The 25917-nt window shown below is 42.6% G+C and overlaps 1 protein-coding gene across 1 annotated transcript; it reads left to right on the top strand.

The window, feature by feature from the left end:
- Positions 1 to 25266, top strand: LOC311107763 (putative monooxygenase p33MONOX). The gene is made up of 8 exons (XM_084150294.1): positions 1 to 157; positions 2309 to 2407; positions 2911 to 3098; positions 7272 to 7407; positions 7620 to 7747; positions 23375 to 23526; positions 23699 to 23889; positions 24164 to 25266. The coding sequence occupies exons 2-8, from the start codon at positions 2380 to 2382 to the stop codon at positions 24370 to 24372; spliced, it is 1032 nt and encodes a 343-aa protein (XP_084006420.1). The 5' UTR covers positions 1 to 157; positions 2309 to 2379; the 3' UTR covers positions 24373 to 25266.
- The last annotated feature ends 651 nt before the right edge of the window (positions 25267 to 25917 follow it).

Genomic DNA, 25917 nt, shown 5'->3' with positions numbered 1-25917 from the left:
AGTAGAGGATTGTCTGCTCATTGGTGTGACACTTGTCTCTGCACGTGTTTATTTGCGTCCCCTGTCCAAAAGTCATGGATGATTCACCAAAATTACAAAAATCGGGTCTAACGCAGCAGAGTAGCGACAGCGAGTGGACTTTATTGAGGCAGAGCAGGTAGGCTATATTGTCATCAAAGTTGAGGGGAAAAATCCTGATTCATGTAACCGCATCTAGTCATGGTTTTATTTTACTTAGCCTATCATTATGAGCAATACATGTTCTTTGATTGCGTCACGTGGATAAAGGTTGTAAATATTTATTTGTGATAGCCTACTATTTTACTAATTCAGCAACTGCAATAATACATTAACAACAACGATGATAATGTTTTATTGTAATTGTAATATTCATGGTATAACAATATTGATATTTTTATGGCGTGGGTATTCCTATTAATTTCATACCATTACCATACTGCCTTTCACGTTGTCTTTTTGCAAGTCACTGTCCAGCTGGCACATGCTACTGCTGACGTCAATTTCAGTAAAGGTGTCTTGACTTTCACAACCGAGACAATCGCATGTTTCTCTTGTTCTGCAAAGACGTGGTTTTTTAGCTCCCGTTAGCCTACTGCCTAACGGGAGCTAAAAAGTATAGTTTACAATGATATATGCCTACTGTTGGTAGATGCTCTCCACTGACTCAGCATTCTCACGATATAGAATCTTGGTAATGGGGTTAAAAGAGTAGCATATGTTACTGATCTGTTGATAAGATTGGTGGTAGATAACATGGAAATGAAAGCCCAGGTGCAATTTCACAGTAGCTTACAGGCAGCTCAGTGGCAAGTAAAATTATTTATTTCATTTTACAGTACACCTACTGTAATATAAATACGGTGTCAAAGCAAGTGCTGTGTAATGACACACAGTACAATAACGTAACATTTACTGCATTATACTCAACCAAAGTAAATGCTACCTTAATCGGAATGAATGAATTAACATTTTAGTCATTTAGCAGACGCTCTTATCCAGAGCGACTTACAGGAGCAATTAGGGTTAAGTGCCTTGCTCAAGGGCACATCGACAGATTTTTCACCTAGTCGGCTCGGGGATTAGAACCAGCGACCTTTCGGTTACTGGCACAACGCTCTTAACCACTAAGCTACCTGCCGGCACCGATGAATGCATGAATTGATGAATGAAGAATGAAATTCATTGAGGGGAGGGGTTTGTATTTCACAGTATTTTACTATAATTGCAAAGGATTGGTGCAAGTAGATTGGCCGCTAGGTAAAGTGTTTACACATTACATAAATTACTAGTTTGTGTTTTATATCACTTGCACTTCTAGAGGCCTTAACAAAGGCTTCAAAACGGGCAGTGACTACAGGGCAAAACAGACCAAAAGGACACAGAAAAATGCTCAACCATTTAAGGTTCAAGACTTGCTGCCACTCCAAGCTGTCCCCTATACAAATTGATGGGGCACTATAACCACATAGGAGTTAAAGTGGTACAGTATTCTCATTCACAGGTGCAACAAATATAGCCTCTTACAAGACACGTCTCAAAATATGTTAATGAGCCAGAAACAACAATACCATGCACCCACTAGTGGTCAAAAGGTTTTTGGTGCTCCAAAGATACGGTACAGTACTGTATTCTGTGGAGTGGAATTACAGTAATATTAGAAATACAGCGATTATTTCTCCGCCCACAACATTTTCCCACAATGCACCATAATTTACAGTATGCTGCAGTAAAACATTTTAGAGTAAAATATTGTTGCAAATGCCCAGAATTACGGAATATTTTACAGTTCTCTTTTACAGTGTAGATACTTGCTTAATATTATCTCAATCTGGTGTGGATATAGTAGCATAGTATTGTGACATAGACACATAGTGGTGTGGCATATGTGTGAGACTTCTTGTCTTCCATCAACATGACTCTCTGAGGTAGTGACCTTTTGTAACTTAGGCTTCTGGTAACCAGACTCAGGTCTATTCTGCGGGGTTGGAATGCATCCCAAGACAGTGTGCTCTTCCCAAAACAAACATATAGCAAACTCAATATTAGTGAGCTGAACCTCTTTCATTTTAGCATCACATCACAAAACGTTATTCGTAAAGCATTTTTTGTTGTTGTATCAGGGCCTTATCCACAAAACGTCTGAGGAGCAGTGCTGATCTATGATAATTTTATTCATTATTATCTAAAATACTAAACTGATCCTAGATCAGCACTCCTACTCTGAGACACGTTATGGATCTCTGCCCCGTGATTATCTACTGATGTTTTTTTTTGCTGAACTCTGCAGGTTAGGAAGCCGGTCAAGATCTCCACAGTCACCTTGATTCTCATAGATAACCTGGTCCAACTTACTGCAGAATGGGATCCAGGCAGGGTGATATACCAGGTAATACATGATGAACATCCTCCTTCAAGGATCACATGTGAAACACACAATGATGTGTATAAACCCTGGATGACTGACAGGGGGTGCTGTATTGAAGCCAACGTGCAGCCATCTTGGTACTCCTCCGTTGTAAAAAAGATTTTGGAAGCTATAGAAATGCTTTTATAAATGCCTACATTAGTTTTTGACACGTTTATTCTATTACAGACAACTTAATGCATACTTTAAAATTATATTGTGTGAGCTAAACATAAAACAATATGAAATAATATATACAAACATTTTCCTTAAAGTATTTATTTTAGAGAGTACTAATGTACTGACCCCACTACAACTAAATAATACTTAAATATATGTAATTTTGTCCTTGAAACATTAATTGAAATACTGCAGAATTTCATTCATTCCTATGGAGGACTGCTCCTACTGGGGAGTGCCAATATGGCTGACTGGTGGCTTCAAAGCCTCTCTAATGTTTCTATTGCTGTTGTCTCCAAATCCAGCACTGGAGTCTGGTGTATCTGGGGGATTCTTTGGGGGGTTCTCATCCCCTATTGGTATGTCCCGACGAGCCTTCAGCTATGACGAGGCCCTGGACGCACCCATGCACTCCCCTCCCACTGACATGATTGTCAACAACCCCTGGAAGGACCCTCTCATCCCACAGAGGAAGTTCAAGAGGATTGCTGAGGTGCACCACCTAAATATGTCCTTACAAGGCCAGGCCTGTTTGATCTGAATGGGATCTATTGTGCTCTTAGATGGAAAGTGCCCCGTTAAGGGAACCTACGTGGTTCTGGTACTGGTTCTAACCGACATTTTATCTTATAAATCGATCTGTGGACACGTAGATCGAAATGGCTTGCTTTGAGAATGAGCGGTAGCCCTGGTTCTCACAGACACAGGAGTATATATTTTCCGCCTGTGTGATGTAGGATGTGAAATCTGACACCACTTGAAGCTGGGATGTCCTTCCTATCCTTTAATTCACTCTTCCAACTGTCCAGCTCCTGGCTGAACCCTATGTCACAGCCACTGACAAAGCACATGCCTGCAATCCTTACATCGTAGCGCAGCAGGAGAGCACATTCAGAAATCGATTTATAGCCAACTTGATCAAAGTAATCTAAAATAAATCAAATAAAATTGTATTTGTCACATGCGCCGAATACAACAGGTGTAGACCTTACCGTGAAATGCTCACTTACAAGCCCTTAACCAACAATGCAGTTCAAGAAATAGAGTTAAGAAAATATTTACTAAATAAACTAAAGTTACAAAATGTAATTAAAAGTAACACAATAAAATAACAATAACAAGGCTATATACAGGGGGTACCGGTACCGAGTCAATGTGCGGGGCTACAGGTTAGTCGAGGTAATTTGTACATGTAGGTATGGGTAAAGTGATAATAAACAGCGAGTAGCGGATGCCGAGCAGTTGCCATACCAGACGGTGATGCAACCATCAGGATGCTCTCGATTGGGCAGCTGTAGAAGTTTTTGAGGATCTGGGGACCCAGGCCAAATCTTTTCAGTCTCCTTAGGGGGAAAAGGTGTTGTCGTGCCCTCTTCACGACTGTCTTGGTGTGTTTGGACCATGATAGTTTGTTGGTGATGTGGACACCAAGGAACTTGAAACTCTCGACCCCGCTCCATTACAGCCCCGTCGATGTTAATGGGGGCCTGTTCGGCCCTCCTTTTCCTGTAGTCCACGATCAGCTCATTTGTCTTGCTCACATTGAGGGAGAGGTTGTTGACCTGGTACCACACTGCCAGGTCTCTGACCTCCTCCCTATAGACTGTCTCATCGTTGTCGGTGATCAGGCCTACCACTGTTGTGTCGTCAGCAAACTTAATGATGGTGTTGGAGTTGTGCCTGGCCACGCAGTCGTGGGTGAACAGGTAGTAAAGGAGGATCAACATGGCAGATGTGTTGTTGCCTACCCTTACCACCTGGGGGCAGCCCGTCAGGAAGTCCAGGATCCAGAGGGAGGTATTTAGTCCTAGGGTCCTTAGCTTAGTGATGAGCTTTGTGTGTTGAACGCTGAGCTATAGTCAATGAACAGCATTCTCACATACAGTGGGGAGAACAAGTATTTGATACACTGCCGATTTTGCAGGTTTTCCTACTTACAAAGCATGTAGAGGTCTGTAATTTTTATCATAGGTACACTTCAACTGTGAGAGACGGAATCTAAAAGAAAATCACATTGTATGATTTTTAAGTAATTATTTTGCATTTTGTTGCATGACATAAGTATTTGATACATCAGAAAAGCAGAACTTAATATTTGGTACAGAAACCTTTGTTTGCAATTACAGAGGTCATACGTTTCCTGTAGGTCTTGACCAGGTTTGCACACACTGCAGCAGGGATTTTGGCCCACTCCTCCATACAGACCTTCTCCAGATCCTTCAGGTTTCGGGGCTGTCGCTGGGCAATACGGACTTTCAGCTCCTTCCAAAGATTTTCTATTGGGTTCAGGTCTGGAGACTGGCTAGGCCACTCCAGGACCTTGAGATGCTTCTTACGGAGCCACTCCTTAGTTTCCCTGGCTGTGTGTTTTGGGTCGTTGTCATGCTGGAAGACCCAGCCACGACCCATCTTCAATGCTCTTACTGAGGGAAGGAGGTTGTTGGCCAAGGTCTCGCGATACATGGCCCCATCCATCCTCCCCTCAATACGGTGCAGTCGCCCTGTCCCCTTTGCAGAAAAGCATCCCCAAAGAATGATGTTTCCACCTCCATGCTTCACGGTTGGGATGGTGTTCTTGGGGTTGTACTCATCCTTCTTCTTCCTCCAAACACGGCGGATGGAGTTTAGACCAAAAAGCTATATTTTTGTCTCATCAGACCACATGACCTTCTCCCATTCCTCCTCTGGATCATCCAGATGGTCATTGGCAAACTTCAGACGGGCCTGGACATGCGCTGGCTTGAGCGGGGGGACCTTGCGTGCGCTGCAGGATTTTAATCCATGACGGCGTAGTGTGTTACTAATGGTTTTCTTTGAGACTGTGGTCCCAGCTCTCTTCAGGTCATTGACCAGGTCCTGCCGTGTAGTTCTGGGCTGATCCCTCACCTTCCTCATGATCATTGATGCCCCACGAGGTGAGATCTTGCATGGAGCCCCAGACCGAAGGTGATTGACCGTCATCTTGAACTTCTTCCATTTTCTAATAATTGCGCCAACAGTTGTTGCCTTCTCACCAAGCTGCTTGCCTATTGTCCTGTAGCCCATCCCAGCCTTGTGCAGGTCTACAATTTTATCCCTGATGTCCTTACACAGCTCTCTGGTCTTGGCCATTGTGGAGAGGTTGGAGTCTGTTTGATTGAGTGTGTGGACAGGTGTCTTTTGTACAGGTAACGAGTTCAAACAGGTGCAGTTAATACAGGTAATGAGTGGAGAACAGGAGGGCTTCTTATAGAAAAACTAACAGGTCTGTGAGAGTCGGAATTCTTACTGGTTGGTAGGTGATCAAATACTTATGTCATGCAATAAAATGCAAATGAATTACTTAAAAATCATACAATGTGATTTTCTGGATTTTTGTTTTAGATTCCGTCTCTCACAGTTGAAGTGTACCTATGCAAAAAATTACAGACCTCTACATGCTTTGTAAGTAGGAAAACTGGCAAAATCGGCAGTGTATCAAATACTTGTTCTCCCCACTGTAGGTGTTCCTTTTTCATAGATTCATAGATTTTAAACAAAAAAACACTTTCTGTTTGTCATAGACAGACAATATTAATAGGAGATGAAACGCAAGTTCATAACGAGTTCAGGAAGCCAAGCTAGAGCTCTGTCTGACTTTCACAGTGGTGGGGGCAGACATTTTGATCAAGAGAGATCTTTAGAAAATATGCACATTTTCTCTAACACTAAAGACACAAATATGTATTTTACAGTTATAAGCAAGGTTAAATCGTATAGTTACTTGTTTTGTTGATTATGCTATATTTAGAAAGCATATAAGTCATTTCAAGCCTTATTCATACCGTTTTTAATAGGAAATATGTCATAAAATATGTCATATTTGTATCATGTTTGTACTGTGTACTTGAGTTTGTGTCCTCAAAAGTGACTACATCTCAGCAATATATAACTATTTTTACCAGAAAGGTAAGATTTGATCCTTTCTTGGAGTATGCAGCGTGACTAGTTATTTTTGATGGCCCTCTCATGATAAATAATGACTTTTGGGGATTACGTAGATTACATTTAGTTACATTTAACTGGTTTTAAAAAAGCATAATCAAACAAAGCATAATCAAATGTTTCAAGCATTTGTGAAAACATGATTATGCTAAGATGCTGATTTATTTATTATTTTGCTTTGGCTGAATTTTCTACTCTGTTACTACATTTTTACATTACATTTTAGTCATTTAGCAGACGCTCTTATCCAGAGCGACTTACAGTTAGTGAATACATATTTTTTTTATACTGGCCCCCCGTGGGAAACGAACCCACAACCCTGGCGTTGCAAACGCCATGCTCTATCAACTGAGCTACATCCCTGCCGGCCATTCCCTCCCCTACCCTGGACGACGCTGGGCCAATTGTGTGCCGCCCATGAATCTCCCGGTCGCGGCCGGCTGCGACAGAGCCTGGATTCGAACCAGGATCTAGTGGCACAGTTAGCACTGCGATGCAGTGCCTTAGACCACTGCGCCACTCAGGAGTTACTACATACAGTATTGAAGTTTATAAATTCAACTGTAACATTCAATGTCCAACCTGGCCGAGATTATCACTATTGTCTGTAGAGTTTAATGAACCGTTGCTGGGAGAGTGACCTCTGCATTAAGCACATACTATGGTGTTAATATGAAACCCATTAGCCTGTTGTTGTGTCCAGGAGGAAGAGAGTGAGACTGGGAAGACACTGACCTTCTCGTCCGGTCAGTTTGATGCGGCAGCAGCAGCACCGGTCAAGCCCCCTGTCCCTGTGGTAAAGGCCAAAGCCTCCTCTCTCATGAACACACTCATGATCAGTAAGTAGGAAAACAAACACAATCACATTGTCATTCTTCTCATACAATATGGAACTATTGGAATAGATGTTATAGTTACTGTACTATAGAGGAATTACATATATTCCACAATGGGATGGGATTACATGATATCATTGTATTCGATTATGCTAGACTAGTACACCATAATGTCTGTCCTACTCCTCACTGTGAGCCCATCCTTGGTCCTTCAGAGCAAACCCAGGAGAGCCTCCAGAGGTTTGAGCTCCAGGCAGGGCTGACAGAAGCTGGCTACACCCCCCACAAGGGTCTCTCTGCTGAGGACACCCACTTCCATCGCCTGACTGTGGGGCCGATGCCTGTGAGTATGACAGGGACTGGATGGTTGCCTGTAGGTACTGATCTGCGATGAGCTTATCAGGGGGACGGACTAGAAACATGCATAGCTCACTGGGTCGTTCCACGAACAGAGTGCTTTTTGCAACCCTTTGATATTTTAAAAAGAAATTGTGCCCTTTAATATAGACCACATGGAGACTTCAATAAATCTTTTTTTAAATAAAAACTTCCTAAAGTGCAAAAATTCTGCATTTTGACATGCCCCTCCATGCACCCTCTGGACCTTCTGGGGAGATTTTCACCCACTTAACCCCAACATTTCACCATCATTGTAAAGCCCTAGTTATTTTGTTGCTTTGACAAAGTCCTTTCTGATGATTATTATTTATATAATGTGATTAGTGATTCATTTACATCTAATCCTCATGTTATGGTCAACCCTGTTACATGAACTGAACTCTCGATTTCATATGATGAAACTATTCCTTTTTAAATATTTTTATCTAAAAAAACATTGAACATCTAATAGTCAAATCTTAGTGTAAAAGCAGGTGAGCTGGTTGTACTGTGGTAGAAAACTGAGCAGATCGAGCATAACACGTCAACCCTGTTACCCATAGAAAGACAGGCTAGCTTGTTTTAACAATAAAAAATAATTTGTGAAGCTTGCATTCAATTGCCACTCTCTGTTGTACACAAGAAGCTTCTATTCCCCATGTCACAAGGGGATTTATGGCTGATTTAAGATAAAATCGTCAACCCTGTTACATTGTCTGGCACTTAATAATAATATTAATAATAATAATAATGTATTACATTTCTAAAGCCCTTTTCATTATACAAGTGCATATAATAAAATATAAAATAAAATACAACTATATACAGTACCAGTCAAAGGTTTGGAAACACCTACTCATTACAGGGTTTTCCTTTATTTTTACTATTTTCTACATTGTATAATAATAGTGAAGACATCAAAACTATGAAATAAATCATGGAATCATGTAGTAATCAAAAAAGTGTTAAACAAATCAAAATATATTATATACAGTGGGGAGAACAAGTATTTGATACACTGCAGATTTTGCAGGTTTTCCTACTTACAAAGCATGTAGAGGTCTGTAATAAGCATAGGTACACTTCAACTGTGAGAGACGGAATCTAAAACAAAAATCCAGAAAATCACATTGTATGATTTTTAAGTAATTAATTTGCATTTTATTGCATGACATTAGTATTTGATTCATCAGAAAAGCTGAACTTAATATTTGGTACAGAAACCTTTGTTTGCAATTACAGAAATCATACGTTTCCTGTAGTTCTTGACCAGGTTTGCACACACTGCAGCAGGGATTTTGGCCCACTCCTCCATACAGACCTTGTTGCTGGGCAATACAGACTTTCAGCTCCCTCCAAAGATGTTCTATTGGGTTCAGGTCTGGAGACTGGCTAGGCCACTCCAGGACCTTGAGATGCTTCTTACGGAGCCACTCCTTAGTTGCCCTGGCTGTGTGTTTCGGGTCGTTGTCATGCTGGAAGACCCAGCCACGACCCATCTTCAATGCTCTTACTGAGGGAAGGAGGTTGTTGGCCAAGATCTCGCGATACATGGCCCCATCCATCCTCCCCTCAATATGGTGCAGTCGTCCTGTCCCCTTTGCAGAAAAGCATCCCCAAAGAATGATGTTTCCACCTCCATGCTTCATGGTTGGGATGGTGTTCTTGGGGTTGTACTCATCCTTCTTCTTCCTTCAAACACGGCGAGTGGAGTTTAGACCAAAAAGCTCTATTTTTGTCTCATCAGACCACATGACCTTCTCCCATTCCTCCTCTGGATCATCCAGATGGTCATTGGCAAACTTGAGTTGGACCGCAGAGTGAAGGAAAAGCAGCCAACAAGTGTTCAGCATATGTGGGAACTCCTTCAAGACTGTTGGAAAAGCATTCCTCATGAAGCTGGTTGAGAGAATGCCAAGTGTGCAAAGATGTCATCAAGGCAAAGGGTGGCTACTTTGAAGAATCTCAAATATAAAATATATTTTGATTTGTTTAACACTTTTTTGGTTACTACATGATTCCATATGTGTTATTTCATAGTTTTGATGTCATCACTTTTATTCTGAAATGTAGAAAATAGTAAAAATAAAGAAAAACCCTGGAATGAGTAGGTGTGTCCAAACCTTTGAGTGGTACTGTATATATAACCATATCATAAAAGCAACATTCAGGGCCTCCCGAGTTGCGCAGCGGTCTAAGGCACTGCATCGGAGTGCTAGAGGCGTCACTACAGATCCGGGTTCGATCCCGGGCTGTGTCGCATCCGGCCCCGACCAGGAGACCCATGAGCCGGCGCACAATTGGCCCAGCGTCGTCCGGGTTAGGGGAGAGTTTGGCCGGCTGGGATGTCCTTGTCCCATCGCGCTCTAGCGACTCCTTGTGGCGGCCGGGTGCATGCACGCTGACTTCGGTCGCCAGCGGTACAGTGTTTCCTCCGACACATTGGTGCGTCTGGCTTCCGGGTTAAGCGGGCAGTGTGTCAAGAAGCAGTGCGGCTTGGAGGGGGTCATGTTTCGGAGGATGCATGGCTCTCGACCTTCGCCTCTCCCGAGTCCGTGCAGGAGTTGCAGCGATGGGACAAGACTGTAACTGCCAATTGGGGAGAAAAGGGGGTAAAAAGTAAAAAATATATATAAAAACAACAACAATCAAAGTCTAGGAGGAAGGGTAGGCCAGCCAATAACGATGAGACTTAAGCCGCAACAGTCTGAACTGCCCTGAGATTGTCAGGAATGGCGTTCCAACGGCGTGGTGCATGGGAGGAAAAGGAACAGTCCCCCATTGTTCTGAGCCGGATTCTGGGTGCATGAAGTAGTTTGGCGTGCGTGGCGGTTCATAGGGGGAAAGTATAGATCTGACAGGTAGGCAGGTCCGATGCCATTTAGGGCTTTGTAGACCAGGAGGCGAATGTTTAAGTCAATTCTTTGAGGGACAGGAAGCCAATGGAGGTCAGCAAGGTTGGGGGTGATGTGGGAAGACTTTTTGTTGTGTGTGTCAGAATCCTTGCAGCACTGTTTTGAATGAGCTGTAATTTATTAATTGAGTTTGCAGGCAGGCCCCCAAGTGCTGCATTCCCATAATCAATTCTGGAGAAAACGAATGCATGGATAAGCTTTTCTGCATCAGAAGTGGTGAGAGAGTGTCTTAGGCGGGAGAATGACGTTTTACAGACGTGACTAATGTGGGCATTACGAGAGAAAAGGGTCGAATTTCACACCCAGGTTGGTGATGACTGAGGAGAGGGGAATGATGTGTCCGTCTATGGCAGGTCAGATGGTGCTGCAGGAGTTGGTAATCTGCTGGAGGGTGAATATCAGCATAGCCTCTGTCTTGCTGCTGTTGAGTTGGAGGAAGTTGTTCTGCATCCAAGATTTTACCTTCTTCCAGACAGTTGGACAAGGTTGACAGGGAAGATGTGTCAGCCTTGGTTATAATGTACTGTACACCTGTGTATAGTCTACGTAGCAGTGGAATTGAACACTGTGCTGTCTGAAGATCTTAGGCACTTACTATAGTCCGTTTTTTTATTTTACCTCTTGAGACGGGAAAACATGTTTTTTATGAAGTTGATCATGTGGTCATTATGTTAAAATTAGGTGAAATAAAAAGTTACACTTCTCAAAAGTCACCGAATTGGTGGAATGACCAAGCTACTGCTTTTTTTTTATCCCACCCAGATGTGCTTGTGTCTTATTTTCTTTCTTCATGAGAGTTGAGTATCATAGAGATGCAACCCTCATGCTTTTGCGTGCATCAGCATGCCTTGATATTCATTTGAGATAGGATACAGATATGGGTCTTGTCCAGTAGATTGGAATGTGAATCAGACCAGTGGGTGGTGGGCTAGACAGTCATCCTGAATTGACCTCACATGAGAGTCCAGTTGGTAGATTAGCTCTAAATAGGCCACTGGGCAATAGCCAGATTTTTTTATTTGTAAACAGATATTGTTCATGCAGGTGCAACGTGTCGCCAGTGTATGTGTGCGCGTGTGCTTGCGTGTGTGCATGTTTTTGTGTGTGTATGTGTGTGCGGCTGCCTGTGCAGTTGTTGTCTCTGTGGTGTATGATTAGCCCATTTCCTAAGGCAACTGTCCCACCCCTTACGGGGCCAATGAGACTGTCCAAAGGTGTTGTTTACATTTAGGATGGAATACAGCCAACTGATTGCATGCTATTCTTGAATATGCATATGTTACAAATATGCTAAGCTTCCTCTAATGAGCCTATTGCATGCACCACCTATGCATATGAACATACTGAACTTGTACACATACGTAAATAGAATCGTGTTTAAGAACATGAATTACCACTTTCATGTAAATATCGCAAGTTGACGTTTATTGTCATGGGTCTTGTCCTAGAGGCAGAACTGAGCAATATCCCCTTGGATAGGCCAGCTGCAGTCAAAATTGACTATATTGTCAAAATTCATGAAAACGAAAATGTGCTTTTTGTCTTAATTTAAGGTTAGGGTTAGGCATTAGGGTTAGCAGTGTGGCTAAGGTTAGGCTTAAAGTTATGGGGTAGGTTTAAAATCAGAGTGTTATGACTTTGTGGCTGTGCTAGCTAGTGACCACTCTGCAGAGCTGCCTCCAGGGCAAGATTCATGATGAGAAATGATAACCTGCGTAAATATCAGACTGGGAAGAATTTCCAAGCATGGCCAAGGACATTAAACCTTATTGACATGTAAATTCACATTTCAAGTTTTATTAGTCGTATGTACAGGATACACATGACATACACTGTCCAACAACATTTTAACTTGTGGTTCCTTCCCGACAATGCAACAACAATAAGAAATAATAATATATAAGAATATAAACATGAAGTAAATGTCTCAGTAGGAAGGCACAATTTATAGTACAATGTTTTGGGGATTGGGGGTGCAAGTGTTTAAAATTGTGCAGTATTTAGTAATAATAAATAAGAGTCTGGTAGCAGCAGTTGTGATGTGTGTGTGTGTGTGGTTGTGTGCGTGAGTGAGTTAATGTGTGTTAAGGTGCGGAGAGTCAGTGCAGGTGGTCAGTCCAGTTCAAGTGTTCAGCAGTTTGATGGCTTGTAGATAGAAACTGTCTCTGAGCCTGTTGGTATCAGACCTCATACTCCAATACCGTCTGCACGACGATAAGGGAGTGAACATCTCGTGGCTGGGCTGTGTGGGGTCCTTGATGATGCTGTGGGACTTCCTCAGGCACCGTTTCGAGTGGATGTTCTGGATGGGTGGGAGCACGGTCCCAGTGATGTACTGGATGGGTGGGAGCATGGTCCCAGTGATGTACTGGGCTGTCTTCACCACCGGCTGGAGGGCCTTGCGGTTGTGGACGGAGCAATTCCCATACCAGGTCGTGATACAACCGGTCAGGACAATCTCGATGGTGCAAAGGTAGTATTTGGAGAGTACCCAGGGTGGCTTGACAAATTTCTTCAGCCATCTTAGGAAGTAGAGGCGCTGTTGCGCCCTCTTGACAAGAGTGGTGGTTTTGTTGGTCCATATCAAGTCCTTAAAATTGCTGACTCTATCTACTGCAGCCCTGTTGATATGGATTGGGGCATGTTCCCTCCTCTGCTTCCAACCAACCAATCTGAATATACAAATATACAAATATATATTTCTGAAGTGGAAAGTGGAGACATAACCAACCCTGTTACACATATTAATTAATGTATCCACTCATGTTCAACAGGACACAGAGATGTTTGTACTATACTCATAATCACATTATTTTATAGGTGAATGATATCCACATATGGTGGACTCATTTTCATCACCACATATAGTAGCTCAATAGCTTTATAGAAATGTTACCCTTTGTGTAAAACAAACACCACTACTAAAGTTTCTGAAAATAATACTGGATATAGAAATTGTCACCCATACAAAGCAGGGCTATTTTCTTTGGTGATAGATTTGTTTTTAGATAATCTGATTTACTGCCAGGTTCTCGATTCGATTTTCAGGGTTCTATGGGGGTAATTACGTAATGCTGTCTGTTACCTGCTGTATTAAAGTACTGTCTGTTCTAAATTTGAGTGTTATTTGTGCTGTGCATGTTGCCAGGCAACACACTTAAAATGGGACGAGCCCACGTTTTCCTAAAACAGCCAATCAGAAAGCCTGTAACAAAGGGGGAATGAGGCCATTTTTCGGTTCGTAGCTACAATATACATTGTACTTCCGTGCTGTATTTGTTTATTACACTTGAAAAACAACGAATAATGGATAAAATGAGAAAGTGGATTGGCCTGGAGAGTCAAAGAAATCTTCCCATGAAAAGGTATTTGATCAGATCTATGTATTTTTCGTTGGCCATGTCCTGCTGTTTGTCGAGGCCTAACAGTTGGCTAGTTAGCTAACCGACCTTACGTAATGTCAACGTAGCTAGCTAGCACAAAGTGCACCTCTGTTGACGTTTCTTTTGCCGGTATCTTTATCAAGCCAGCAAAGTAACGTTATTTATTTTTGTAGTCATTGTATGTTAAATAACGCTAAAATCGTTCATATATCGTTAACGTTAGTTTCAGCTTTTTTAGTTAGCCGACGTTAATCGCTGCTCAGGCTAGTAGAGCCAGTTTCTGCCTGTCTGGCCCATGCCATTTCCGCTTTTTCACTGGGCTAGTTTTTTATTTTTTTATTTCACCTTTATTTAACCAGGTAAGCCAGTTGAGAACAAGTTCTCATTTACAACTGCGACCTGGCCAAGATAAAGCAAAGTAGTGCGATAAAAACAACATCACAGAGTTAGCTAACGTTAGCTACTAGTTTGCTATATTTGTGTGGTTGTCGTCAAAGAAACATTACACTAACGTTACCATTGGTAACTTTAGGGAGTTGACTAGCTAGCTAAGTTGTCGTTTAGTTAATTAGCCAACTCAAAAAGATTTGTCAAGCCGAACAAATAATTAGACTTGGCCTGTAACGTTACACGTTTGCTAGCTAGGCTATGTTTCGGGAAATGGCCAATTGCCCGGCGCACTGCTTAGACCGGGTTTCCAAAACTTGGGTGAACGTTTTTGTTATTTCCCTAGCACTACCCAGCTGATTCAAATAACCAACTCATCATCAAGCTTTGTTTGGAAGGTATATCAGGCAGCTATCTGGTGGATAACGGTACTCCACAGGGGAGCGTGACTAGTCCTCTGTTGTTCTCAATCATTACATTTACGTCATTTAGCAGACGCTCTTATCCAGAGCGACTTAAAGTTAGTGCATACATAATTTTTTTCATACTGGCCCCCGTGGGAAACGAACCCACAACCCTGGCGTTGCAGACGCCATGCTCTACCAACTGAGCTACATCCCTGCCGGCCATTCTCTCCCCTACCCTGGGCCAATTGTGCACCGCCCCATGGGTCTCCCGGTCGCGGCCGGCTACGACAGAGCCTGGATTCGAACCAGGATCTCTAGTGGCCTTAGACCACTGCGCCACTCGGGAGACTTCCATGATCAATGATGTTTACTCTCAGATACAGCCGGAAATTGGGAGGTCGTTATTTGAAGATGATGGGGCCTTATGGAAGAGGGGAAGAAATGTGCCATACATAGTCAGGAAGGTACATGAAGCAATTGATGAGGTAGAGCCTTGGGGATTCAGGTTCTCTGTAGTGAACTCAGACAGTGTTCTTTACCAGGAGGAAGGTGGGGGATGAGGTATACTTGAGGTTATATGGGAGAAACTTGGAGATCGTGGGGGCCTTCAGGTTCTTTGGGGGATACTTTGACCTGGGCAGAACACATTGAGAGAGTGGTGGGAAAGTGTAAGAAGGTGCTAAATGTGATGCGCTCTCTGACGGGGAATGAGTGGGGGGCTGGGCATTCCTCATTGAGGACCATGTATGCTGCATTGATCCGATCTGTAATAGACTATGGCAGTATAGCGTATGGTTCGGCAGCCCAGATCTCATTGGAAAGGCTAGATTTCATATAGGGGCAAGGACTCAGAATATGTAGTGGGGCGTTTTGGACGTCCCCAGTGGCTGCATTACAGGTGGAGATGGGGGATATGCCATTGCAGATTAGGAGACAGCAGCTGGCAATGAATTATTGGGTCAACCTACAGGGACATGGGGTGTCTCATCCTGCGAAAGGAATTTTACAGGCATTCTGGGAACATGAGCGAAGACAGAACACAAGCTTTAGGTGGGTGGGTAATACGCAGGCGAAGGAGATGGGACTGTATGGAAGGGAGTTTAGACCAACGGTAGCTATTCCTGTATATCCACCATGGCTACTCCCGCCTCCAGTAGTTGATCTAGAAGTGTTGGAGAGACTATAGAAAGATAGGGAGAGTGTTGATCCATCTGATTTGTTTAAGAGACATCTGGATACTGTGTATCAGGATTTTGTGGCCATTTACACAGATGGTTCAAAAGATCCAAGGACAGGACGTACTGGGTCAGCATTTGTAGCACATGAATGTGGGGTGGAAGTCAGGAAACGTATTGCAGATCATCTGGCTGTATATACGGCGGAGCTGATGGCCATACTGTTGGCCTTGCAGTGGGTGGAGGAAGTTAAGACAGAGTAGTTATTTGCTCTGATTCATGTGCAGTGTTAATGAGTCTCCAGTCCTTTAGCTCACATAGCAGGCAATACCTGCTTTATGAGGTGCTACAAACCTATGGCAGGATTAGACAGATGGGTATACAGATAATATTTACTTGGGTCCCAGCCCATGTGGGGGTGGAGGGGAATGAGGCAGTTGATGTACTGGCTAAACAAGCACTTATTAGTGGGGATGTTGATGTTGTAGTTTCAATGAGCAAGGCAGAGGGAAAAAGCCTGATATGGACAGTGATGGTGCAGAGATGGCTGGAGCAGTGGAATAGAGATACTAAGGGAAGGCATTTATTTCAAGTACAGAGGAAAGTTGGGGAGGGGAGGATGGCAGGAAGGGACAGAAGAGAGGAGGCTATTTTTACAAGATTAAGGGTGGGACACAGCCAGTTGAATAAGACCTTAAATGTGATAGGAAAGCATCCAACAGGAAAGTGTGAATATTGCCAGGAAACAGAGACCGTGGAGCATGTATTGCTACAGTGTGGGCAGTATCACGGGGGGCCAGTATGAAAAATAAAATAATGTATGCACTCACTAACTGTAAGTTGCTCTGGATAAGAGTGTCTGCTAAATGACTAAAATGTAAATATATCAGAGGGGAAGAGAGAGGATGAGATCTAGTATGAGGGAGAAGGGGATACAGGAATTTAGTTTAAAGAGTATATTGAGTAGAACGTCATTAGATATAGTCTCAAATATTTTGTTATCTTTTTTAAGAGCAACGGGGCTGGCAGGTAGGATTTAGTTTCTCACTGTCTCTGGCCCACACTCCAGTACAATAGGTGGCGGTAAGGCACAATAACGTTGGATGCCAACTGCCGATAAACCCCACTGAAGAAGAAGAAGCTTTGATTATTTGAATCAGCTGTGTAGTAGTGCTAGGGCAAAAACCAAAACGTGCCCCTAGGACCGAGTTTGAGAAACCCTGGCTTAGACTATTAGTGAAACACAGGTTGGCAAATTGACACCGCTTTACAAAAAAATAAGGTGTGCTCTATCAATGTCATTTGGTCAGGGATTTATGTAGGTAGCCTCTTCTTCTTTGGTATAATGGCATTTGCAACAATTGTATGTGCATTCCACCACCTACTGTACAGGTGGATAACAAAGATCTGAAAATGAAAAAATGCGGGGCAAAAAAATTTATAACAAATTCCATACAAACTATCAATAACAAAATGTCATTTAAACTAAATCAGCCTGCTTTTCTGTTATAATCAGGTCCCTACACAGGTTCAGAAGTATAATGTGATGGCGGGACATTTCCTGGGACAGTAGTCCTTGCAGTGCTTCTGCCATTAAGTCTTGGAGGCCCAGATATAATGATGTCCAACTTCTTGGACACTTGTGCAGTACAATTAATAACTGTGGCTATAAACGCTACAAAATCCACCTTCTTCACAATAAATATCCAGATCACTTGATTGACGTATAGCATTTGCAACTAGTTGTGGTGCATTCACCACCATATCTTTTTTAGAACTGTGGCCTCTTGCCCCTTCAACTCTCTTCACCGCCTCCACATAGGAGATTTGCTGTACAGCCCTAATCCTTGACACCTCAACCTCTTTCACCCTAACAGGGCACTCAGGGAATTCGGAAATATGATCCCCACCACAATTGCAACATTTTACATTCACAGACTCTTAAATAACATATTCCTTCTGTCTGCAAACACTTGACAAACGGCAAAGCTTTTTACACTTCTTGCATTGCATCGGGTTTTGCACAAACACTCTTACGGCGTATCTTATATATCCCAACTTTACATAGGGTGGTAAATACTCATCAAACATCAATAATACAGATACACTTTGCTCATTTTTCCCATTCTCCATACAGGTCAAGCAACGTGCATTAACTTCTCCTGGAATTTTTTACCTAAGATATAGATTAGCAATGTCCAACGGACTGTAGGTAGCCTCTACTGGGGAGAGGGGTAGCCCAATGTCAAACCTGCCCCTCCCTCTTTGTGGGTATTTGACTGGTACATTGGTTGTTAGCCCAAGATGTACTCTTAAGGAGCCTAACATAGAGTACCATAGTATGAGTTATAAAACCTAGCGGTTAAACAAGGAAATGGTTCCAATCGTTTTTCCACCATTCATTTTAGAAACACTTAGAATAAGGGCTGTGTTTCGTTTAGGCTTACCCTGGCATGACGTTTTGATGACTGTGTAAATCTCTCTATGACAAGGTGACTTTTATCAATATATTGGCCCCCCCAAAAATGAAATGCTAATGTGGCTATGATAAAGAAATACAAATGCCATGATCATCTGGGCGAGACTGCCGAATCGAGGCAAAGGTAAGAATCTCTGGATTAACTATCTAATGTTGGCTAAATGCAGTAATGAATACTTTAGCTACATTTCTTTCAATTTATATTTCTGTGAACTGTATTGTGCAAGTTTTAAATTGACACAATACCTGTGCGCAAAGATGTCAGCTAGAGATGACCTGCAGGAGCTTGCAGGGATTTGTAGAATTGCATGATGTCTACTTTGATGCTAATTAGCATTTTCAAATTTGAGAGTAAATAGAGCCGAACATACAGTGCCTTCGGAAAGTATTCAGACCCCTTGACTTTTTCCACATTTTGTTACATTACAGCCTTAATCTAAAATTGATTAAATAAAAACATTTCCTCAGCAAACTACACACACTACCCAATAATGACAAAGCGAAAACAGGTTTTTTGACATTTTTAGAAATGTATTAAAACAATGAGACTCGAAATTGTGCTCAGGTGCATCCTGTATCCATTGATCATCCTTGAGATGTTTCTACAACTTGATTGGAGTCCACCTGTGGTAAATTCAATTGATTGGACATGATTTGGAAAGGCAAACACCTGTCTATGTAAGGTCCCACAGTTGACAGTGCATGTCAGAGCAGAAACCAAGCCATGAGGTCGAAGGAATTGTCCGTTGAGCTCAGAGACAGGATTGTGTCGAGGCACAGATCTGGGAAACCAAAAAATGTCCAGCATTGAAGGTCCCCTAAAACACAGTGGCCTCCTTCATTCTTAAATGGAAGAAGTTTGGAACCACCAAGACTCTTCCTAGAGCTGGCCGCCTGGCCAAACTGAGCAATCGGGGGAGAAGGGCCTTGGTCAGGGAGGTTACCAAGAACCCGATGGTCACTCTGACAGAGCTCTAGAGTTCCTCTGTGAAGATGGGAGAACCTTCCAGAAGGGCAACCATCGCTGCAGCACTCCACCATTCAGGCCTTTATGGTAGAGTGGCCAGACGGAAGCCACTCCTGAGTAAAAAGGCACATGACAGCCCACTTGGAGTTTGCCAAAAGGCACCTAAAGACTCTCAGACCAAGAGAAACAAGATTCTCTGGTCTGATGAAACCAAGATTAAACCCTTTGGCCTGAATACCAAGCGTGGAGGAAACCTGGCACCATCCCTACGGTGAAGCATGGTGGCAGCAGCATCATGCTGTAGGGATGTTTTTCAGCGGCAGGGACTGGGAGACTAGTCAGGATCGAGGCAAAGTACAGAGAGATCCTTGATGAAAACCTGCTCCAAAACGCTCAGGACCCCAGACTGGGGCGAAGGTTCACCTTCCAACAGGACAACGACCCTAGGCACACAGCCAAGACAACGCAGGAGTGGCTTCGGGACAAGTCTCAATGTCCTTGAGTGGCCCAGCCAGAGCCTGGACTTGAACCCGATTTAACATCTCTTAAGAGACCTGAAAATAGCTGTGCAGCAAGGCTCCCCATACAACCTAACAAAACTTGAGAGGATCTGCAAAGAAGAATGGGAGAAACTCCCCAAATACAGGTGTGCCAAGCTTGTAGCGTCAAACCCGGGAAGACTCGAGGCTGTAATCACTGCCAAAGGTGTTTCAACAAAGTACTGAGTAAAGGGTCTGAATACTTATGTAAATGTGATATTTCATTTTGTATTTATTTTATAAATGTAAAAAAAAAAAAAAAAAGTGCTCTGTCATTATGGGGTATTGTGTGTAGATTGATGAGGGTGAAAAAACAATTTTAATCAATTTAGAATAAGGCTGTAACCTAACAAAATGTGGAAAAAGTAAAGTGGTCTGAATCCTTTCCGAAGGCGCTATATTGATAAAAGTAACTTTGTCTGAGAGAGATTTACATTATTAAAACGTCACACAAGGGTAGGTTACATGAAACACAGACTTTATTTTAAGTGTTTCAAAAATGGGAAACATTTTATGTTGGAAAAACGTTTGGAACCATTTACCTGTTTGACCGCTAGGTTTTATGGGTATTATGAAACCTCCACTGTGGGGCTCTAGTACCGTTACTCCTTAAGGTCCAAGGACCTTATGTTATTTTCAGAGGTGAACTGTCTGACAGCCAAATATTCCAGCGAAACGTGAATCGATTCTCAATTGCGATACGGTTCTACAAACATAAAGCCCTTTACTTTAATTTCACATCAAAATAATTTCACAAATGCAAAATGCACACGTACACTGTTTTAACCGGCTTTATCACAGTTGCAGCCAAAGTATTTTTCAGTGACAACACGTTTCTGCCGGCCTTCTTTCGTTACACACAGGCAATGTTCCCCAAAATGTTTTTGGTCACTGAGCAAATTTCAGGTCTGCTGAGCGCAATCTTGAACGTTGTGAAAATTCTGTGCAACTTCCGGCGCACGTTTTAATGTGAACACTAAGTTAGTTTTAACAGTGGTCAAGTAGGCTACTGTGGCTATTTGTTCATAATGTAGGCCTACCATCAAAAATAATGGAGAAAATGCATCCCATAACATTTTAACATGGAAATAGCTGTTCTATCATTCAGCCTACAGTAGCAGCCAATGTGTGGTGTTCAATCTAGGCCTACATTCCATGAGACTTTTGAAACAGGGCTTGACATTAACCTGTTTATCCAATTGTCCTTCAGATAAGGAGGTGACTCAAAATGTTGATGGTGTTTGATGCAAGAAACCACTTTACAAAATAAAATGAATCATTATCCCCATACCATTATTACAGAGAATCAGGCAAATTATGCTACCCTCTGCCTATTGGCTACATAGCTTATTCAAGCCTGTCTCAAAATACAACACTGCCCCTTTTAAGACAAAAAATGGTTATTTACCTGACTCGTGTCTAGAAATGCACAAGTTTTGTGCTCTTGTAGGAAGCAATCACTCCCCCATTGCTGACTACAAATTATATATAACTGGGCTAATAACTCACTAACAAAGGATATGAACAAATGTGCACACGTTGCTACATGTAGCTCTCGCTTTGATCTCAAAACAAGCACATCTACTCACGACTGCTCATGCTGTAAAAACAGTCCAGTTCAATGTGAATGACACAGATCCATATATGGCAATGGTCTATTTGCATATAGGCCTACTGCAGCTCTGATTGGTTATGGCGCACCGGTCTGTTTAGAGTACGGGCCTGAGTCGTGCCTGTCAATGCAATAGAATCCAACTCCGATGAGTTCTGCCTACAACAAAATCTCTTGCTTAGTTAGTTTTTCAAACTAAGTCTTGCATAGTTCATTTGGTTTCGGTATGTTGCATTGAAAGTGGCTAATATTGCATTGATTCAATCACAGTTACCACAGTAAAGGGAAACGTTGAGAGTTTTAACTAACGGGGAAAACTCTAGAAAGTTGGGTGAAGTTCAATCTCGTGCTTCTCTGCGCAGCTTAGAGGGAACATTGCACACAGGTGTTCGGAGCATGCTAGATAGCAAATTAGTACAGGTGGTCCCTCTGTCTTCCGGAAACAAGTGCTGGAACATGGAGATATGGCTGTGTGGGAACACTAACCCTATAAAGGTGTGTATCAATTTAACGTTTTGTTTATTTGAAATTTGTTTCTCACTGAAATAAAAGAGAAGGTCCTTATGCTTCCAAAACCGTACCACAAGCGATGTGTGTTACTGTTCAGACCCAGCGCCGGGGCTCTTAAACGTCCCAATACAGCAGATGCCTTCTTCCAATGACTCTTCTGTAATGTAATGGAACTGAGTCATGATCAAGGGCTAATTGGTTGTATGACATCAAAATGTGGTCCCCGACCAACCGGCTGGTGCTGTGCTGAACACCAGATTTGGTTTCGAAGGGCAGGGTTCCAAAGATGTTTAGGTCTGGTGCTGACGCCCTAGAGGAAACCTCTAGATAGACTGTTAGGAGCAAGAGAAAACCAAGAGGGGACAGTGTATAAGCCACATTCGGATGATCAGCACTACAGTGAGCAGAACTCGAAGAGCAAGGATTGCAACAGTGAACAGAATGCAGGAGCATAGTACACACAGAAGTATGGGATATTCATCCCGATATTCCCAGAAGGAATGTAGCATCGCTTTTTCACTAGCCTATCATGGTTCTATGGATTTCATTAGCTGGGAAACTCTCTAGATCGAAGACTAGGCTATCTGAGTCTTCTGGGAATATTGGTACCTAGCTGGGAAACCTTATTTGGGTAGGGTTACTCTGCTATGGATTATATAGGGGATGTTTGGTGACAGGTATTGACTTTGTGTTGGTGGATGCAGGACAGGTGTGGTCTGCCTGTCTATTGTTTGGCCTGGGAAAAACACTCCCTGGATTGATGCCTCTGAGTTATACGCTTATGTATAATGAAAATGACATGCAGTGATCATCTAATTTTGGACTGACAAGAATGGGATTCCTGCATAGAGAGGGGTCTTAGGCCATTCATCTGGGTGCCGGTCCAATGGACTTTGTGTAGCCTGGTGGCCAGCCAGATAATCTTCTCTTTGGTGGCCCCCCCTAAGATCTATCCCACTGACTGCGGTCAACAGTTTCCAAAGATCCTTAGTTTGATGCAAAAACAAATGTTGATTGGGGGAAACAGGCCAAACAGGCCAAACTGGTCTTTGGTTTGTGTGTTTTATAGTCATGCCTCAATGTCACAATCTTGCTCTGGGTCTTGTCATTTGCATTGCTGTCTGTGCATGTGTGGGTTTACCATGCAAAACAAATGCCTCTCGCTCCCTCATGGGCTGCATTTCTAAGCTGCATCTTTCTACCTCTTTGTCTCTGCAGAAGCTGAAAATGCCAAGTGGGGACTTCAAGGAGGACAGGCTTACAACATCAGCTCAATCCACCCCTTGTGGCACCCCTTCCGGCACCCCGTCTGTCACCCCCTGTGTTACCCCCAGCGTCAGCCCCCACGCCTCACCGATACTCAACCGCAGGTATGCATCAAATGGCTATTTTTGGCTATTTTGGTAATAGATTCTGTAGTAGAATAGAAGTCCACTCCCCTCTGAATGAACACTAGATTCAAATATGAATAATATTTTCAGATGGCACATTAGGTACAATTATTCCATGTCTCTAATAGCTTTGTTGTGTGTGGGCATGCAGGAGCTGGTTCAACAGCCAGAGTCTTGCACCATTTCTCGCTGCCCCGGAGCTCGGTAGTCCTAATCTCAGCCCAGAAATGGGAGGCAACGAGGGAGGGGGTGGAGCAGGAGGGGAGAGGTGGAGCTTCTTTGGAACTTCACGCCCAGTAGTACAGAAGTCCACTACTGACCCCGGTTCAGAAACCAACACAGGTGAGAAATCAGTCCCTCAGGAGTTTCTATAATTAGGACTGTTGGCTGAGCTTTCTTTGTAAAAAAATAAATAAAATGACAAGGGATCTTAGAATAGACTTTGTGTTCCCAAGATAGAATGTGTGAATAATAGTCTTCTATAGTCATGGTCAAGTCAGCATTTCGGCTTCTAAAAATAACTTGAAATGTAATGGATGTTGCAGTTTTTGCTTTGCTGATGCTATACCTTTTTGTCAGGTGCATTAACATCCTTGTCTCTTCTGCTCTCCCTCAGGCTTCACACTACAGTCATACTTTGGCGTGCAGAAGTCTAACACCATGGAGGGCATCAAGACCCAGGTCAACCTCATGGCGGACGACCCTGCCAAGTTCAACCCCCCCAAGATCGAGATCAGCGGCATCGAGGGCAACAGACCTCTCCAGACCCGCCCACACAAACTCAAACCCCGTGACATGAACGTCCTGACGCCGTCTGGATTCTGATACCCCTGCCCCCTGTTGGCCAGTAGCAGGTCTACTACCCTCCTCTGTCTCCTAAGCCTCCTCAGCTTCTATGGAACACCAAGACGGAAAAGATGGAGGATGAGCTATAGAACTATATCCCCCATATTCCCTGAACCCTGATGTTTTACCTGACCCTATACCTGCTCCCCCCACCTCGTCTCAATTAAAGCACCAAACTGAGCATTTCCACCCACCTCGCCTCAAGGGGATCACTTATTTTTAAAATGTTCTGGGTGGTTTGTCATATGATGCCCTGTTGTCGTCTGCTTCTCAGTGATGTATATGAGATAGAAATGGTGGTTTTGATGTCTCATGAGTCCCTTGCTTTGGCGAAAACCACCAAGCTCATTATATTTAACTCACTTTCACTAAAAGCACTGTACAGTACCCAGCCAATGCCATTTCACTCAACTATACTCAATCGCCTCAGACAGTCTTATGCTTTTGTAGTTTCGCTTAGTTTTTTTATTTTAAAAAATGTGGTAGTGAGTGTGGTTTTACTGACATTGTGCCTAAGCTTGCTTCTGGCATCTTTGCCACATCAGTTGACTTTTTATTTAATTTAAAAGATAAGTGGCTTATTTTATTAATTATCTTTTTCATAACATCTAGATATTGTTTGTTATTAGTATTTAACAGTGTTATGATGATATTTCCATGTCATACCAGTCTGTAATGCTTTAAGAATATATTGATATGAAGTACAGTGTATTGAATTGGTCCTTTGAAATGCATTTTTTTAATGAACTATTATTTTAGAATGAATATTGTTTTGTTTTTGCAAGATGTTTATGAATTCCAATAACTCGTTGCACAAGGTATAGCTTATTCCACTGATTTCAGCTGTAAATAAATTCAACAGTAACAAAAGGATTCCAATGTTATTTATCTTAATTGCTAACTTTTAAAGGGCAGGGCAGACTCCCCCATATAAAAGCCACTTATGTGTTTATGATGCAGCTTTTCTCTATTTAAAGATTTAAATGGTGTTTTGGGATGGGGTTACGAGCTAGTTTATTTTACGGTTACATCCCACATTCTATTTTTTTTTTGGTCACATACACAGGATAGCTGCAGAGAAATGTGGTGTTATACAGGGTCAGCCATAGTACGTCACCCCTGGAGCAAGTTAGGGTTAAGTGCCTTGCTCAAGGGCACATCAGCAGGTTTTTCACCTTGTCGGTTCATGTATTCGAACCAGCGACCTTTCGGTTACTGGCCCAACCGCTAGGATACCTGCCCCCATTAGGAAACACTGTTGAGTTAAAAATAAAAGTTGTGAAACTTTTGCTGATTTGACAATTAGATCTTATGGACGCTAGATGGCACAATTTTCCCATGACACATCACGGTTTTGATGCTCTCGAACACAGCCATTGACTTCAGCGAACGTGTGCCACCTTGGCAAAGTCATTACAATAGTTAAATAGGATGCCTTATTGCCAGCACATTCTAAAGGCAAAATCAACAATAGCACTCAACCAATGTTCCCTCCAAAATATTTAGGCTCTGAGCAAATTTCAG

This window comes from Coregonus lavaretus, assembly GCF_964263955.1.
Source record: "Coregonus lavaretus genome assembly, chromosome: 32".
Taxonomy (NCBI): domain Eukaryota; kingdom Metazoa; phylum Chordata; class Actinopteri; order Salmoniformes; family Salmonidae; genus Coregonus; species Coregonus lavaretus.
The sequence above is the reverse complement of the archived record's forward strand: the minus strand, read 5'-3'. Positions and strand labels throughout refer to the sequence as shown.